The sequence below is a fragment of the Epinephelus fuscoguttatus genome, linkage group LG12 (genome assembly GCF_011397635.1).
Source record: "Epinephelus fuscoguttatus linkage group LG12, E.fuscoguttatus.final_Chr_v1".
NCBI classification, from domain to species: domain Eukaryota; kingdom Metazoa; phylum Chordata; class Actinopteri; order Perciformes; family Serranidae; genus Epinephelus; species Epinephelus fuscoguttatus.
In genome coordinates, this window is record NC_064763.1 from 29495685 (window position 1) to 29515069 (window position 19385).

Consider the following 19385-nt stretch of genomic DNA (forward strand, 5'->3'; position numbering starts at 1 on the left):
GCTAGTTTATTCAACGTTTGGAATTATGCCTATAGAAAGTTATGGTTTTGCCTTGTACGTAGTCTGACTGCTTGTCGACATAATGTCTAAAACATTATCTTAACAGATTTTAAATTTGAAGGACAGACAGGCTGTGAGACAATAAACAATTGATTAGATTTTGCTGGTGATCTGGAATTGGAATTTCTGACATTAAAAGCCAATTACTTATATTGTTTTTTTAGCCATAGAAGTGTTGGAGATTTGTTTTTAATATCACGTATATTCCATGCAACAAAAAAAAGGTTTAGCATTTAAATTTAGTTACAGAAAGTATGTGTTTGAGACTACCAGTGTTTGAGAATTGCTTAGAATCATGCCTCCCAGCTAAAATAATAATCCACCGCACTTTCTCATGAATAAATTTACATCCTTTTTTAGACGACACAATACCAATTCAAGCTATAACCTTTTTAATTTAGTTTTTTTTTTTTTTTGCAGTTTATTCAGTGTCATCAAGAGTTAGTTGGTCTTTTCTAAGAAAAGAAGACAAAAGGACCAAATAGAATAAACATACAAAGCATGGGACACTTAGCGATAGCAGAGGTAGCCCCTATGGTTGAACACTAGAATCTGCAGGATGTCAAAATTATTCTATGCAAATATTTTCACAGTTCTAACAATTTTATAAAAGAAAACACTCCAGAATCATCACTTGCTACAAAGGATGTCAACAAAGAAAAAACCCCGTAGGTCACGACTGATGTGATCTTTGTTTATTCAACACTTGAAGCTGATAATTCAACCCAACAAATGTGCTGGAAATGCTTGGGCCTTAACAACCAGAAACTGTTAAGTATGTGTTAAGACCTCAAGACTTATGGTTTAATAGAAAAGGAGCAAAGGCAACTTCTCTCACCAGGAGACAAAGAGGTCTAGAGGAGAGGAGAGCATGAAAGAGAGAAAGAGAGACGTGTCAGGGCAGAGAAAAAGAAGAAAGAGCAAAGAGAAAAACTGTGAGGCAGGGAGAAAATAGCATCAAGGAGAGATGGTGATTGAGAGGGCACCATTGAACGGACAACATGAAACAAATGAGACACGCTATTGAATTCTACCAGACACAGAGAGAGCAGAAAGGAGACGTAAGATGTGGGAGGACGTGCTAAGGTGTTGTCTTTTAGGTTTTTTTTCCCCCCTCTTCTACTTGGGGAAAAAAGCACATTCTGTCGAGGACAAGAGGCAACTCAATTTTCTTCTCTTTTCATTTTTTCCTCAAGACAGGCAGTAACAAGGCATCGTTGTGTGTTATGTCACGGGAACTGAAGAAGGAAGGACTCAAGGCTGAGATTCGGTACTTTAACAAGGCCTTCACACCTTGTCTCCTGACTCGACTCAAATGTGCTCATTTCAAAGACGCTGACAGGAAGTGAAGTCCTGCAGGGCATCCTGCATGTCGCTTACACCTCACTGGGCTTATCACAGATGAAAATAGAGACACGAGAGTGTAACTGAGAGTTACAAGTCACTATGAGCTCCTCATTCTCACTGTGCACCTACAAGGGATTAAATGTGTTTCAAGCGTGTGTTAAAATCCAAATTTGGTCTGCTGATTATTGAGACACAGGAGTTAGGAGTGTATTTGTATGAGTAGCCACAGAGGTACTAACAGTCATCTGTGGAGAGGGTTTGTTTGGAAGATAGAAATTTGGGTTTTTAGGACTCCACTGATAGTTTCAAAGTTTTAAAAAGGTTCAGTATAAGCTGTATGCTGGAGGAAGTGTGGGCTGACTTGAAATCACTCCCATATCTTCTGGGATTGTCCGGTACTGCAGGGATTTTGGCAAGATATAAAAGAGGAGATTGCAAAAATAATGAAAATTGACGTCCCTTAAGATCCTGTGCTGTTTTTTACTTGGAGAACCACCTAAAAATGTTATGTGCAAAGTCAAAAGATACATACTATGCAAACTCAATGGACTGAAACAAGTCTACACAATGGAATATATGATAACAAAACTGGAAGTGAAGACGTTTTTCTAAAAAGATGGACTCCAGTTATGTCTTACTTGACTGTCTAAATGCTAGGATGTGGAATTACAAGGGTAAGGTTCCGGACTCTTTACTTTTAAGGGTACTGACCAAATTATCTGTACTACCAAGTACCGATTCACATTTAATCAATCAGTGCCAAATTTCAGTACCTGAAAGTGCATTTGGATGAGAACGCCAGGTTTAGACAAAAGGCAGCACTGCCAGGACGACCCTAAAGCCTGGAAGCCAGCCACAGATCTCCGAGGCCAGCAATCTGTAGAGCCACTGGGTTCAACTTCAGACAGGAAGTGGAAGTGCCCTGAAGCCAGGAAGCCGTCCACGGAGTCCCACAGCTGCTTTGTCAGCTTCCAAGCAATCCAAAACTATCACGGCAGATCGGCGCCGCAGTGATGGCATTTGGTTTATTTTATTTTATATATTATTTTAGTTATAGCCTAGTATCACTGCTAGACGAGCAGAACGCACACACACAAACACACACAAGCAGACAGAGACGGAAGATTAGCTCTATGTGTGATTAGAAAAGAGAGCGGAGGAGCAGAATCCTTTTTTAGTCTACTTCATCACCCCTGCAGCTTGTTCAAACATTACATTTTTACTCTCACAGAGAAAGTAAAGTCCCAAAATTGGTTTCATTGGGTAGTGGTATCAAACCACCTGTACCAGTACCTGTACTAAAAAGACAGACAAGCCCTCTGTCAAGGACTGTTTAACTGTGTTTCATGTGACTGACACTCAAATTTAAATAAAGTTAAAAAATGTTTTGGTCTACTGAATGACAAAAGAAATGTTTCATGTGTGACAACAGTGTTTCATAATCATTCATGAATAAAAACTGCCATGTGTGCACGTGTTTGTGTGGGTGCGCGTCTGCCTGTGAGATGAGGCAGGTGTAGACTAGCTGATGCTAAGTTCAAAGGTCAGCAGATAAGCCCCGCAGACCCGACTCAGGCCAGGCTGGTGGCAATTCAGGATCACTAATCTGTTTGTTTGGTTTAGTTGAGTGTATGCGCTGCAGCAGATAGGATGTGAGCATGCGTGTGTCTAAGTACTCACACACACACACTCACACACAATTGTGCATGCGTGTTCACCATCCGCTGAAACAATGGAGAGTACTGTTCCACTGAGCCACAGCTGATGGAGGATAAGAGAGGCAGCAAGCAGCTCCAATGAGTCTCAGTAATCCATCATCATAAGACAGAGTAGGGAATGACACATGCACATGCACACACTTACAAAGTAGGGCTGGGGAGGTCAGTGGAGCATGATGTACTGTAAGTTATTGTGCAAAGAGACCACACACATACTGTACACACACGATAATCACGAGTCAAGTTAGACAACCCCACTCTGAGCAGAAGAAACACACAGAGATTTACTGTGAAGCCAAGCTTGTCTCTCCACGTTATTATTTTAAACATTTAGATCAAAACTGTTTTTATTGGATAATGCGGTGCAAAGAATCAGCACCAACTTCTCTGTCGAGGTGTTTCTGTGCTACCGGCCTGTCAGTGCATCAGCTCTACTTCAGACTTGTCCTCCACAGTGGACAGTGGCGAAGACATGCTGTTTGAAGCTCGTGTTGTTTGAAGTACAGCAGACACAGCAGACACAGCAGTAACAGCGTAGCACTTGTCAGAAGCTTGTGCTTTGGGAGTAAAAACCTTGAAAGGGAACCATCTGAAGTTTGCATTTGTGGTGATCAACTAAGATTCGGATCCGTTGCATATTTTGACCAATGCGAATTTTTTTTTACATAAACCATATTTTTCACATCAGCTCCTTCTGTTTTTACATGGGGAAGTTTGCCTTATTTGCATGCCCTTGGGGGATCTAATGCATTAATACTTTATCTCGTGGCTTCCATTACGATGGAATAATTTACAAACAGTGCCATCATCCTGGAGGATATTTTCATGGATACTAATGGGTAACTAATAGATATGAGTAAGCTAAGAACAACTTAGCTGCGACTGGATGATGAGATTAAGTCAAGTTGGACATGCTTCACATCTGCAACAAATATCTATAATTCATAAAGTGGATGAGTGACTGAAATGTAGATTACTGATGTTTGATTTCCATTCCCTAACAGAACTAATGAAGTCATCAAAGTTAAATGGTCCAATGCAGCTTCCTTTCGGTTGGGGCCAATAACATAAACCAACTCCAGCTCCAATCTATGCCATTTAAACACTATTACATTTCCAAATAAACAAATTATTACAATGGCTTTATATTCTGCAACAAGCACTTAACATACAAGCAGTAAGCGCAGAATGTTATCAACATACTTCCTTAAAAAGGCGATGTCAAATGTCAAATTCACTCACAAAAACAATTACCTATCAAAAGGTCATATCAACACAAAATCCATTCTCAAATATCACAGTCCATCGCCGGTGTGCACTCTCAGCCTGGAGAGCCCACACTGTCGTCCTCGAGAAGGCCAAACAGAGAAAAGAAAATAAACATTTGATTTCAAAAGGATTGCAAGATTAAGATTTAAAAAAAAGAGCTGTCAAGCACTATTGCAAAGTCTAAAATAATATCAGGAGGAGAAATAACCCCAGGGGTGGGGTGGGAGGAGGGGAGTCAATTCTGAAAAACAAATACAGACAGATCATACATTATAAATATTAAGTTTGGAGGCAAAAAAAAAATCCCTGTGCAAATCCAGTCTGTCAGGCAAGCAAAACAATAAAAGCCATTGGTATGAAGTTAAAAAAATACATAAATAATAAGTGTGCATGATCTATAACAGTGATGGCAAATTAGTCGCACTCATTCAGGTCATTGTTTAACTGAGGATGAACTAACATTTCCATACGTGACCCCTTTGGTAACATAACAAACACAGACTCTGAGCAAGACCCTTTCGGATCCATACATTAGCTTGATTATAAGAGTGCGCTTCTCTGCATTCGCATTTGGTATTCCAAGCTAATAGTTTTCCTGGAAGCAGAGGCTGAATGTAGCGAGAGCAAGGTGAGGGTCGAGGAAGGGAGGGGAGTGGTGTGGATGATGTGGTAGAGGAGGCGGGAGGGGTAATACAGTGAGTCACCACTGCCAGTCGTTGGCTGCAAACCCTCTTCCTCCACCTCCATCTACCAGCGGTTCGGAGTGTGAAAGTGCTGGCAGGAGAAGTGAGGCTGAACCTGGCATGGTGTTACGGGGCATCAATCCTGGTGTACAAGTACAGATAACTTCTAGGGACGAGTGAAATCAATCTATCACTTGATTGTCTGCTTTGTGTCGCAGGACAAAAGTTCTATTTGTACAATACTACAATATAACTCACGGTCAAATACCTGCAAACCCAGCTGTAGTTTGTGCTTGGTGCTAATTAGCAAATGTTAGCACGTTTACTGAGAGTTAGTACGCTAAACTGAGATGGTGAACGTGGTAAAGAATATACCTGATTAGCACTAGCATTACATGCTTTACTGTATGCCACAGCACTGCATGCTCTCTAAGCTTATGTGGATTTAGAGTTGTTCTCTAATATTTTTCTTACCTTATGACAGATAAATGGGTAGCGACTTGCAAACTTGTTTTCATGTCTCTGGTAAGGTCTCTCCCATCAGTAGGGTTGGGTATCAAATTCTGTAGTTTTCACTGTACCGCATGGATTACGTCAATACTACATGTAACGATTTATGAAACCAATCGGTGCCAAATTGCCGTACCTGAAAGCACATCGGAGAGAGTAAATCAGAGTATAGAGAGAAGGACAGCAAGCGATACAACACTCCTGCAACTTGTTCAAGTCACAGTGAGTAAGGGCAATAGCGAGTATGGTTACAGTTTTCAAAACCTGACGCTTGCTGCAGTATTTGTAACGCAGACTGTGACAGCCTTGACGTTGTAGGGACGGGTCTAGGAGGGGACAGGGAGAACAAGAGGGGTTTTGTTTTGTGTGGTGTCTAGATAAATATCAAAATGTTCTAAATAAATAATGTTAAACTTGCAGAGTTCATAGAAAAAGCTGTCTAACTTGCAAAAATAATGATTTTAATGCTGTAAAGTTTTAGTGACCTGACGTTTGCCTGATGAAGGTCTAGTCACCTAAATGTCTCAGCATTGCAATCATTATTTTTGCAGCTTAGACAGCATGCAGGAGTTGCGTTCTACTTGACCCTCTCCAACGCACCTGTTTGGAAATAGATGTGCAAAGTATTCCTTTGTTCGTAACTTGAGAGTTGAACTTACATTTTTGTTATTACAGAGGAAGTAAAGTACTAAAAAAAGATACCGTTGGGTAGGGTTACAATATATCCTTTTCAAATCATCACCGTGATGCTGACTTGCACGATTAACAGATTTCAAACAGCTGCAATGGAGTTTTTTTTAGTTAGTTGAAAGAGAGTATCCGCAGAAAAAGTCAGTGTTTGATTAGGTCAGTAAAAGAAATTTGGCAATAATTACCTTTCATTTTTTAAATTCAACAAGCAATTTGTTGTATTTTAGCAGTATACTGCAGCAGAAAGGCAGAACTGAGTACAATCTAATATCTATTAATTTATTCGCAATATTCAACAATGTTACCACTTATTGCATATCACATATTTTCCTCATACTGTGAAGCCCTACTGTTTACCGGTATCGAATTCCAGGTACTGGTAGTGGTTCACATGTGAATTGTTCCCAGCCCTACATGTCAATCACTTTGGATTACCAGATGTACAAATGTGGTGCAAGGTGCTTTAATTTTAGTGGTCAACACTACTGAATGACAGTCAGAGGTCTTACAGAGTGTTATTGTTGAATAAAGTCTCAGTACCCCACAGTAGATTAGGATACTGTTCTTATTTCCCTCGCTGACATGGACCAGAGCACACAGACCTAACTTTATTATGTGTGCTAACACCGATGCCGCCGCAGTGCTAGCCAGGCAGTATCACATCCACAAAAAACAGGGACACAATAAAGCAGAATATTGTGCCACTGTCTGGTCTATTTAACTAGTTTTCTTTGGAGTGTTCGAGACATTACAGAGGCCTGTCTCTTATCAAGCTGTGCTGTCTTATGAAAAATCCCCATCTGAAAGCTTAAAAATCCTTGTTTAACCCTCCCCTTCATCTACAGCTCTCTGTCATTACTGAAGTGGGTTTATTAGATGAATTCCTTTAGGGATGGTAGCTCTCATCTGCATTCACTAGTTCAAGTCTATTTCATGGAGGGAACATGCAGTCCTGATACATTGTTCACTTGGCGAAGAATACAGATGGAAGCAATAAGAAAGTAAAGTAGAAAATGTTTCGGTTTGATGGCGAGTGCAGATCTGCTAACCAGCGTAATGTGATGCTAAATGACTTGTTACAACTGATGCTGCTTTTCATGCTGCAGGGGATGTATAAACATGGCAGGAGGATGCTAAATGTCTAAGGTATAAAATAATATTTGGAGTAGTTCTGGAATACCAAAGTTACACACACACACACACACACACAAAGTTTGCTATAATCAACCTTCGGCCACTGCAGTATTCAGCATGATGAATAGCTACACAGTTAGCTATACTTCACAGTAAAGCAGATGTGTGTGTGCGTGTTTGTGTGTGTGTGTGTGTGTGTGTGTGTGTGAGGAGCCAAGGGAGAAAGGCGAAGTAGGCCAGCATGAATATAAAATCACCCCTGCCAGGCAATGATGTGGGCTACAAGAAGGAAGGGAGCAGTGTGTGTGTGTGTGTATTTTCCTTTGTGTGTGTGTTGGTGTGTGTGTTGGTGTGTATGCGCATGCTGCCAGAGAAAATGTGCAGATAAAGGTGTAGGAGACTAAAGCAAGCAAGGGTTTGTGGGAGCACTCATTTATCAACTCTCTGGGATGTTGGGGGCAAACACACTCCCCAGCGCACAAACACCAGGTAATTCAAACAAAGCATCTTGTTATAATGTGAAGATTAGTGTATTGTAGGAGCGCCAGACTGACACACACACACACGTACAGTGTACACAAATGCAAATGCACACATGGCAACGAAGCCATGTCTCAACAGCGTGTTTGATCCAAATGTGCTGTATGAAGATTCGATAGAAATGACACCCAAAACCCCCTCCCGACAATCTCACTCACACACACACACACACACACACACTCACTCATTTTAGGGAAAAAAACACAAAGAGCTAGACACAATAGCATAAACCAGCCAGACACAATGGCGACGAAATGAGGTGCATAGAGGAAGACAACAAACATAAATAAAACCACTAGCTTTCTGTAGCCTTCATATTGATATTAGTGCAGATATGAATCATTTATTAGGCCTGAATCAAAAATACTTCGATAACCAATTTCAGTTTTAGTCATTTATTGAGTAAAAATGGCAATAACCAGCCGGTTACAGTTTCACAAATGCAAAGAGAAGCTTGTTTGTCTTTGGTCCATATTCATTATATAACGGGTACTTTGAGTGTTCACTGTTTAACAAAGTAAACACTTCCCACACAGACATCACTTTGGGCTCCAGTCACGTTCTCATTTTGGTTGGTAATACATCCTAGTGGGTTAATTATTAACAAGTCCCAATATGTTATTTCAAAGAACAATCTATTTATCCTCATTCACTTCAGATATATAAACCCAAGGGAAAACATTAGTATTACTAAGGTTCAGGTGAAAATGATCACTTGCAGGTGAAATATCCTTTTCCACCATTCATAGTTTCTTTAATCTACATTATTTATATATAATCTAATCAGTGCTCACCACCAAAAGTGTCATCTATCTATCTAGACTTCTCCTATTAAAAATGATATTAATAAATAAAGTATAATTATTACAATTTTAATGAAAAAAAATAGCTGAGATAAAATGATAAAAATAAAAATCCCTGCGACTGAAAATGAAAGCCATAAATGGGTGTGAACATTTGAACAAAAGTGATTTAAATGTATAGCTATGCAGCTGCCAATGACCACACATTTTTCATGTGAAATCCATGTTTAATTCATAATATCCACTCTTGCAGCAGACCACTGCAATTTATTTATAACAGATTTCTGACGTCTGATGGAGGTTTCTGCATCAGTGCAAACCGAATTGTAACAGCACTTGTGGAAAAGACCGTGTAACACTCCTTGCATGTCAAAGAGGTTAAAAAAATACAATGCAGTATATTTATATGACAAGTGAGAGCTTCAAAAAGCCACCGCAGCCACTGCGCTACTCAGCTCTATGATTCATTCCTGTCACTGTCCTCAGAAATGATAAATAAGGAAGAAACTTGAAAAATAAAAATAGTAAAAGAGTTTCTCTTGTCAGCTCTGCTGGTCTTACTCCTCGACTCCACACTTACAAAAGCATGGCTACAGTATGGCAGACATAACAGCAAATAGTCTCTCTCCAGGCTCTCTTAGCTTGGAATGTGTTAAAGACGAGTGGAAGGAGAAAGTGAGTGGAGAAAGGGAAGCAGAGAGGAATGGCACTGCAGACAGCTCCATTACCTCCTCACAATAAGGATCATCCACATTCATCCACCAGCCGCTTCACCCAACCAGGGATTCGGGGAGCAGGGGACAAGATTACACCGAGGGGTTAGGGAGATGGATGTGCTTAGAGGAGATAAAGAATGGAGAGACAAAGGAAGCGACAGCGAAGTAACAAAAGGTGTCGTTAAGCAAGCATGGGACATTTTTTTCTGTGTTCCCCCCAATTCCCAGACGTGCCCTCACCCAAAATCTGTCATGGCTTATCCTCAGGAAAGAAAAAAAAATCCCAGCATCTGGAAATAGCAGCTAACTAAGGATGAGGAGGAATTTAGAGAAGTGGAGTCGAATTGGAGTGCTGTAAGACGTGGATAGGTCTAATGGTTTAGCCTGGGTGCTTAACACCTCGTACTTTCACACACAAATCAGACTTATACACAAATGGTGTTGTGATTTAAGCCCAAAAAATTGTAATGAAACCAGGAAGAATCAGCATTACACCTTAAAAAGAGTCATCTGGCTCCACAGCAGATCATTACAGAGAGCCTTGCTGGTAAGAGGATTTTGGAGCGACAGGGTTTAAGGGACATTTAAGGGACAACTTAACATTTAGATTTTTTTTAATTGGTTATTTTTCATCCCTCAGATGTTTGTCACAGAGTGGGACTGCTTTCTAGATCCGTCCAGCATGCCTCAGAGCGTGGACGCTATAACTGCAGCCCTCGCTTTCACAGAGGGACGCTAACCATGCTAACAAGCCAGTCGAGGCTAATCCCACAGTGCGACAAGTGACTGATGGTGAAAAATGGCCAATTAAAACTCAAAATGCCATGGTATCTGTAACAGGCTTTGTGCTTTGTGTAAAAAAGTGTGCGAGCACTCCCGTTTACTCGAGTCCACTGGGACTCCTACTGTATTTCACTCCTCTATCATGAGGAGCAAAGGAGAGGGGAGAGCAGTGATACACATAGCGTGATGAGGCTCCACAGGGGGGCCGGAACTCATCAGACCCCCACAGAACGCCATACAGCCGGACCTATGGTATATTCAAGAAGAGAAGAGCACCTGAAGGACAATCACAGGCTTTCCAATTTTCCCCTGTGAAACTTTCTGAATCCTTCTCATCATTTCTCTCCCTTTAGTTTACCATCTTTCTCCCTCTATCACGCTTTCCACAGTAAAGATGAGCATCCTTCCTTTGCAGGAGTCAGGACAACCCAGCTGTGTGATAGATACCAAAGTCATTCATGACCTTGCAGAGGAAGCCACACCCTCAGTCCTCCACCTCTTCGACAGCACCTATGTATGTATACATTTGTGTGTGTGTGTGTGTGTGTGTGTGAGAGGGAGGGAGAAACAGGTATGGAGTGTTTGTATTCATGCATTTAAAGAGGCAGCTCATACACAAAACCTTTCCACTTGTTATTTTATTCCTTGGGTCAGCACCAACACAGTTGTTACCGTTAGCTAACGCTGCTCACTGGCTGTAGCCCCCAGGCACAAACTGACTAAGCTTCCCGGCAGCATTACGGCAGCTAATCTTCCCCAAAAATAACCCCCAACAGCATCTCACAAGGGCCTGCTAAACACTTTGTGAAGACTACCAAAATGTGCATTCTCTTTTTTGAGATATTTTTTGTCTTGAAATTTCAGGGTTTCTCCAAACACTTCTCTTCTCTTTGCTGCAGCGTTGGCCTGAGGCTACGGTTCCTTTCCCTTCATGAAGACAGGATACAACAGCACTGCTGCTGCACGGAAACTAAATCAGAATTCATTTAAAATATAACTACAGCGTATCACATTTATAGCAGAAACTATAAGTGGATTCATTGACTGACAAAAGAAAAAAGACAAAGAAAAGTCTTGAAAATCGGTTTATTGTTTCAATAGTTTTTCAAATGAAGATGCCAAGAAAATATCCATAGCTCCAGCTATTCCCAAGCTTTTCTTTCTCTTATGTGACAGTGAATACCTTTGCGTTTTGGCATGTTGCTTGGATATTTGAAGCTGTCACATTAGGTTTTAGGAAACTGTGATGGACACTTGATTATTACAATTTTCTGCCACTTTTTAAACGATGAATCCAGACTATAGTTGGCAGCTTTATCAATAATGAAAGCAGCAGGTAGTTGCAGCCTAATAACAAAGTTTTCTGACTTTGTTTCAGCTTTTATCTGTTGTTTTCCACTTTAATGGAGATCACATAAAGAACTGTTAAAAGACAAAAATGAAATATTACTACAATAATACTAGTATGGTCAAATGAGACCACAGCTAAGCTCATTGGCAATCTAAACTGGCCTCTGCACTATTTTACGCTGTCCGCTACTGAATCAGAGCTCTGTGAAAATCAGTTGAGTCACTTTACAGCAGACGGCAACACTGCCTGGGACAAAAACCAGGAAGGAGGGCCCTGCAGCTCCAACACAGAGAGAACAAAGGCAAAAGGTCATAGAAGCACAAAACCCACTTAAGTTGTGTTCATCAAATGCACAAAAAACAAATTATGATGACACAAGCAACGTCCTTTAACATAATGGCAGTTAGTTTGATAAACACTGCCGAGCTAGTGTGACATGGAGCCTGTCATCTTGACCATGGTCTCATCGATGGCAACAAGACCAAATCACCACCACAACTCATCTGACAATAACAGTGATGCTGTATAGCACATTTAATGATGTGCTAAAGAGTGCGACGATAATTGTCCCATAGCTGAGAACACTTTGAAAGAACTTTATAAAACTGCTAATTTCAAGTAAACGTCTTTTGTATTCATGTAAAAGTCCATCAAAATTAATTTTCCACGCACGCTGGCAAGGCCATGCTTTATTTATTGCACTATTCAAGTCTATTAGTGGGATTTTTGTTATGAGAGTCATCTGCCATGGCTGTGCGAGCACACGGTGACGCATTGTTACTCCTCTGCATGGCCATGCAAGCAGATTACAGTGCTGCAGGGAAATAGTTAGCCTCTGCCCTGAGTGTGCAGCCACAGGGCAAACTCTGGAAAACAGTTCAACTGAATTTTGCACTGGCGGTTCACGGCGCCTCGGGGCAAAATAACATGCCACATAATAAGGTTTGAAATTGGGTGACCTATTCCTTTAGAGAGCTATGTGGTATAAATCAGCATGCCAGTGTCACTGCACTCCAGACAGAGAGTCAAACAGTGTTTAACACGTTACAAAACACATACTGACCTCCTTTTTCCTTCTTTACTTCTCCTCATCCTCATTTTACTTTTTTGGTTTGGTTTTATATCCTTTAGAAAAGAGAAACATCAATGGGTTGCGACTGCATGTGTGCAAATGATCGTGCCGCTTTGTGTCTGCGTTTGTCTGCATTTGTGTCTGAATGTCAACGTAAGAACATCTGAGTGAGTGAATGTGTATTTTTTGGGTCTATGTGTGTGTGTGTGTGTGTCTCGGACTCTGCACGTTGTGCTGACTCTGACTCTGCTGGCTGTGGACTCGTGATCAGGTGACCTTGGTGATTGTGGAGTGTGTGGACAAGAATAATGAGACGTTTGCTAACAGAGACTCAGTGGGACCCCTAAAGGGGCTCAGGTGGGGATTGACACTGCCAGAAGTTATTGCATCCGAGCAGGAAGGAAGGTGAAAGAGAGAAAGAAAAGCCAAGAAACGGGCATGGAGATCAAGAGTGAGCCAGAGTGTGTCACCAATCTTTTTCCACGCCAGACAAACACTCCATTTTGATCCCAAAAAAAGCATTACAACGAGATAAAGCTGTCTATAAATAAGCACAGCTGGTGCCATACTTAGGCAAGACTGACAGTGCCGCCTGAAGATGCATTTGAAATATACCTCTGAATTCCTCAAATAAATATATGACGGTACAGTTCAGATGGATCACATGTCAACCCCTCTACCTTCTGTCAACAAACATTCCTCCTCACCTGACCTCCTCCTACATCCAGCGTCACAACATGTCAGCGCAAATAACCGCAGCCTGGGGTAGAAGTGGCTGACCATTAACTCCAAATATGAGGGTTCACTCCACAGAACTACCAGTGTAGGGAGCCAAAAAGAAAGGGCTGACCTCTAAAGGGATGACACAACCAGTAAAAGGGTCCATCACTAAAGTATCCTGTCTTCTAGAGTGCCATGTGTTAGAGTAGTCCTCAACCGTCTACGCCGATGACCCCAAACTCTCACACAATTTAGACAGTATAGTCCAAGTTTCATTTCCCCAGTCATGTGCCCAGTACTTCCAAACATGCATCTTCTCTTAAACAGTAATATTTACAACACTTTGGCATGAATCTAAGATATCTAGACATATTGTGACAATATATTGCCCAATCCCATGTGTGCTAGAGCTGCAATGATTAGTCGACTCATCAGTCAGTCGATCCACTGAAAAATAATCGCCAACTTTTTTGAAAATTGATTAATTGCTAAAAAAGTCTTTCCTACAAAAATTGGCCTCTCAAATATGGAGATTTCCGTCTTTTCAGATTTTCACATCATATTAAACTGAATATTTTGGTGTTTTGCCTAAAAAAAGGAGATTTGAAGGCATCACCTTGGACTTTAGGAAACTGGGATGACATTTTTAGACCGAAACAACTAATCGATGAATCACGGAAATAATCGGCAGATTAATCAATAATGAAACTCAGCGTTAGTTGCAGCCCTGCTTGTGACCCATCATCACCAGTCGAATATGGGTTATGACAAGGGTTGCAAAGGTAACAGGATATTCAAGACACGATAACCTTCTTTTGTTTTTGTTTTTTTTTAGATATTTTTTGGGGCATTTTTAGCCTTTAATGGATAGGACAGACAAGTGTGAAAGGGGGAGAGAGAGAGAGAGAGAGAGAGAGGGAGTGACATGCAGCAAAGGGCCACTGGACTCGAACCCAGGCCACTGCAGCAACAGCCTTGTACATGCGGCGCCTGCTCTACCACTAAGCCACCAATGCCCCAAGACACGATAACCTTCTAAGAAAAGATCACAGTTTCACAGTATCATGATATATAGGTACATTATTATCATTATTATTGTGAGATTTTCCATCCAGTTGCATTTTTTTCAATACCCTAAATAAGCAAATTTACACAGTTGTGATAATCGTCAATGCTCATATCCCGGTATACAGCTACAACCCTTGTTATGACCAACTTGACCAAGAGGAGGTTTCAATGCCCTGTTTCATCTGGCTAATTTCAAGGGGCCTAGAAACATCAAAATATTCAGCAATTTTCAAGTCAAAAAGCAAAATTCGAGACATCTGAGGAAACAAGTGTCCATCAGCTCCCCTGTCTCGTTGATCATCTTCTGACCTCTCAGATTTATCACTACTGTGCCCAAAAGGCCTCACATACACACTTCAATGTACAGACAGGTGACAAATTACAGGAAAAACCGACAAAATTAAAAGGGGAACATAACAAATGCAGAAGCTTCCATTGTGGACTTCCTGAATGATTTGATGAGTATGAAAATGGTGTGAATCATATGCTACAGTCATCATAGCCACCAGAGCTCAACTGCACAGCTCAATACTCACGGGAGATTTTAAAATGACGTGTACAACATGCTTTCCACACAAAATCAGGGCATATTTTTGGAAACTTGGTGAGAAAATGGTGTCTATTCCTCTTGTAGAGATCAACTGACTTGGAGGTGTTATGGTTAATGGTGGTCCGTCACTTTAAACCACCAATCGTACATAAACCAAACTCATTCACTGATGATCCCACACTAATTCAGCTAAACTAGTGTGCACCCTTTTCAGATATTCAGTGCTGTTTGGTTTGTTGCTCCCGTTTAGTAGTAAGTCATGATAATATTCACTCATAATAGAAGATGGTGAGACAAACAGACAAAGAGAGAACGTGAGAGATAGAAACGCTGTGGCAGAGTACTGTGAGTCCGGAAGTGGAAAGCAACACCAGGTGGTCGAGCGTCTGGAGGCAGGCAGTCAAAGAGCAGTGTTGCCTTGACAACTGTGATGCCTTGATGATAATAGCTAAGCACCTCGCCACCAGCAGCCCACACACATAATGTAAGTGTTTCTATATGTGTGCGCTGCATGTACTGTATCTGCACATTTGCTTTATTCAAAAACACTATTATTACACTGTTTGAAGCCACAACGTGCCCTATGATACTGGCTGCATGTGCAGTACTGCTCTGTGCTTTGCCTCTGTATCAGCAGCAGTGCAGCCAGCATTCTGGCCCGAGTTGATTATTATTGTCTTCTCGCTCCTTTTCTTCGCTCTCTTTCCAGAGACACTACAGTTCATCACTCGCCGAAAGGCCAGCACCACGCCGCACAGAAGAGGGAGCATATCTGATCCAGCCGACAAGCCATCTGTTCACCCAAGCCGCAGTGGGATCTGATCAATACAGCCACGGTGGACGGTGAATGTGGCTGCTGTGGTCTCCCACATTGACTGGAATAATGGATCAGCTTTTGGGTCACAGTGGACTCATTGTACCAGCAGCATGACCACTGAGGTTCCTGCCTCCACACCTCTTTGTTTCAACTCTTTTAATTAAGGAGCTGGGCAACAGAATTCCCTAACAGGCTTAGCTATTGGCAGCCTTGCAACCACAACTGATTGTTCAATTCAGGATTTAGCAAGTAAAGCTCTGTATGGATAACACATAGTGCTTGAATTTGTCAGGGTGTTGGGCCTTTGTGTGTTAATGCATCGGACCAACATCCACAAAATAAAGTGTGTGCCTAAATACAGGTATTTATGCAAAACGGGGTACATTTCAGCTGAACGCTCTGATGAGCTTTCACTGATCTGATGTGGACCAATCCAGAGTCCTTTCCTCTTCCGCTGCATCAGCTGGTGATTTCTGAGCACATAGCCACTGCAGCATCCTACCACCTCATCCTCCTCCACTCTCTCTCTCTTCTCCTCCCCCACCCTCCCTCAACCCCCTCTCCTCCTCCTCCTCCTCCTCCTCTCCACCTGCTTTTAAATGCATGGCGCTGCCCTGCCAGGCCAGTCTATGCAGGCAGCATCTCTCCTCTCAGCCCCTCCAGAGTGAAGGAGGAGGCCGTGGAACAGGATGGATGGTTATCAGCCTGTGCAGCCAGGGGGGGTTGTATGGGAAGGAGACAAGGTCGGAGTGAGCCAGCAAAGCCCCCCTGCTCCTCCGTGTAGTACCAATAATCGATTGGGAGATGAGAGGCGACCTGAATCCGGACGGCTCTCCAGTCTGACTGAGAGAAAAATGGTTTAGCCCAGCTGTAGGCTGTCCTGCTCCAAGCATCCACAGAGTAAATAGGCCACTGGCTACATGAAAACCCCTGAAATAGTCAACCAGCAGAAAACACTGCACTGGAATCAGGTTACAAATTATGTCTACATTATTCTACTTCTTCCTCAAAAGAGAATGAATAATGATCAGAGCCCCCTTCTTCATGGCAGATATGTAATATCATGCAGTACACGCCATCGCCTGATGCATGGAGGAGGGAAAACAGCCTGGCAGCATCCAACACACACACGTCCTATATCCTCCTAACGCATTAGTCTCCCAGACCAACGTCTGCTGTACATTTTGCTCATCTGTTTCGTAACGGGAAACACCAGTCATGTCAAAAGCCCCAGCTGGATTAAATCCTCTCATGTGTGGGGTAGGCCCAGCATCGCTGATACAACCTCCGATGGAGGGGTAAAGATGGGAAAGGGGGGGTGGCAACGTATATCTGATCCATAAATAAAATGATCGCAGTTGGAAGCACAGCAATATAAAGCACTGACCGTTCCACAGCTACCTATACATCACTCCTATGCGCACAGGATGCAGGGCCCTGCCTCCAACAATAGGCCTATGCATAATTTTGAGCCATTCTCATACACACACATATGTCGATGGATAGCATAATGCTAGTCGGCCTTTGTCCGTGCTGAATTGATTTGGGTTCAGTGCTCGACAGACGTGCATTCCTGCAGGATTTCGCTCTTTAGGAAAACCAAATAATTCCGTTTGGGTTTCGGTGTTGTGCGCAACATTGTCACCAGTCGCCGTTTGCTACAAGCTGCCTATGCATCACTTCAGGGTACATATCGGGGTCAGGAGAATAGCCTGCATACACTCACCCTCTCCACTACAGTTTGACTGCAAATGTGTTTGCCTCGGTGCACCGCAAACGGGTCATTTAGTCAACAATGGCTGGTGATTTGACTACCCTCCATGCCTTGGTGGGGTCACATGCTTCATTCAGCTCCTCTAGGCTTTACAATAATACAGCCTCAGCCTATTTATCCCTGCAACACAACAGCCCCATGTAGGCTCTGCTCCTTGTTATCTGCAGAAAAGCAAAACCCCACATCCATCCTCCGAGCAAACAAATGACATCATCCCCCGAAAGCCACACAACCATGGGAGTGAGGCATCGTAAATAAAACATAGCGGGCTAGGACACAGTGATTGTGCTGTGCTCTATGGCTGCCTTTCCGTGTTTTCTAACAGTTTGATGCTGTTTCCACTCACCAGGTTCAGCACCGTCTCCACGATGTCCCTGTTGCTAACCTCCCCGACCTGGATCAGGCCCACCAGCACGGCGAATTTCATCTGGATATTCCTGATCGGGACAGCGGGGTTGATCACCCCGGCCGGGAGGACCATAGAGCCGGCTGAAGACACCATCCTTTCCCCGGTGGCGCCGGAGCCAGCGCCCGCGGCGACCTGCTGCTGCTGCGGCGGCGGCTGCTGCACGGAGGAGCCCGGCGGAGGATGGGAGTCTCGGTCTGTGTCCGTGAGCGAAGAAGCAGAGCCCGGTGGTGCTGAAACCGGCTTCTCGCTCGACATTTCCCCTTGGAAACAGGGAGGAGAGGAGCGGTCGCCGCTGTCTCTCACACCTGCTCTACAAGCTCGAGCGTCTGCTGCTGCACAAAAACCATCCACTGCGCAGGAAAAACAAGGGAGAGCGGCGTTTGGGAAACCCTCTGAATTCACCCTATCCTCCTGAAAATGTGTAGGGATTCATAGGGCTGGGAAAAAAAGGGATGGAGGTTTGACAGAATGGTAGCCTACGCTTCTTTCTCTCCCCTCTCTCTGTCTCTCTCTCATTGGCAGGTTGCAGTCAGTGCGGTCGTCGAGGAGAGAACGCCATGTTGACGCCCCCTGTCTGCGGCAGCGCGCTCTAGCCACGCATGCGCACTCGGGAACTTTCTGGTAGGCTGCTGAAGCAGAATAACATGGAGCCATCCATGCATGGGTTCATAGACTGTGTGCAATCTATGGTTCATGCAGAGCACAGCACCACCTAAACAACTGTTTTTTCTTTTCTTTTTTTTTAATTGTTTTTATTAAGTGTGTTTTTAATATTTAATGTCTCTGGGAGGAGAGGAGCTAAATATAGAGGCTGCAAAAAGAGAGAGCAGCAACTAATACTGGTGGGCATATTGTGGGTGCAGTTCAGGGGCAATTCAGATTGAGTTCAAGCAGTTTAGGGAGTCTGGCTTCCAGACGGAGGCTGTTTATATATTCAGAAGCCATCCATCTGTCCCACTTATTGCTGTCCCTGGTTTAACTCTGGTACCTTTGTTTCCTCATTAAGCATCACAGCATTGCTCTCTTGACACTCATCTTGTCTTGTATCGCTTTCCCGCCTCTCCTCCTCTTTTTCCAATGTCCTCACCTCTCTTCCCCTTTCCTGCAATTATTTGCACTTTTCGCACATACCTTCTTACCTCACCACTTCTCCTCTTCTTCCTCCTCATCGTGCCCTCTGTTTTGCAAAGAATTATTCCGATTTCTTACGGGCCCTAATGTGGAATATATTACCATAAAACTGTGCTGTATGTCTTTTAATGGCATGGAAAAGGAGTTGCAGTCTTATTGCTTCTGTTTGCACAATTTGTTTCCTTCAGGCTGAAAACCAGCAGCACATATGCACATACAGTACATTGAAATATCTATGAT

General features: G+C 42.8%; 1 protein-coding gene across 18 annotated transcripts in view; it reads right to left on the reverse strand.

Annotated features, from left to right (window-relative positions):
- Positions 1-18576, reverse strand: part of nbeaa (neurobeachin a) — a 117929-nt gene extending 99353 nt beyond the window's left edge. For all 18 annotated transcript variants that reach the window (XM_049591211.1, XM_049591203.1, XM_049591214.1 and 15 more), the window contains exon 1: positions 17952-18576. In XM_049591211.1, the coding sequence (XP_049447168.1) occupies positions 17952-18269 (318 nt within the window). In that variant the 5' untranslated portion in view covers positions 18270-18576. The remainder of the gene's footprint in view (positions 1-17951) is intronic.
- Between the last annotated feature and the right edge of the window lie 809 nt (positions 18577-19385).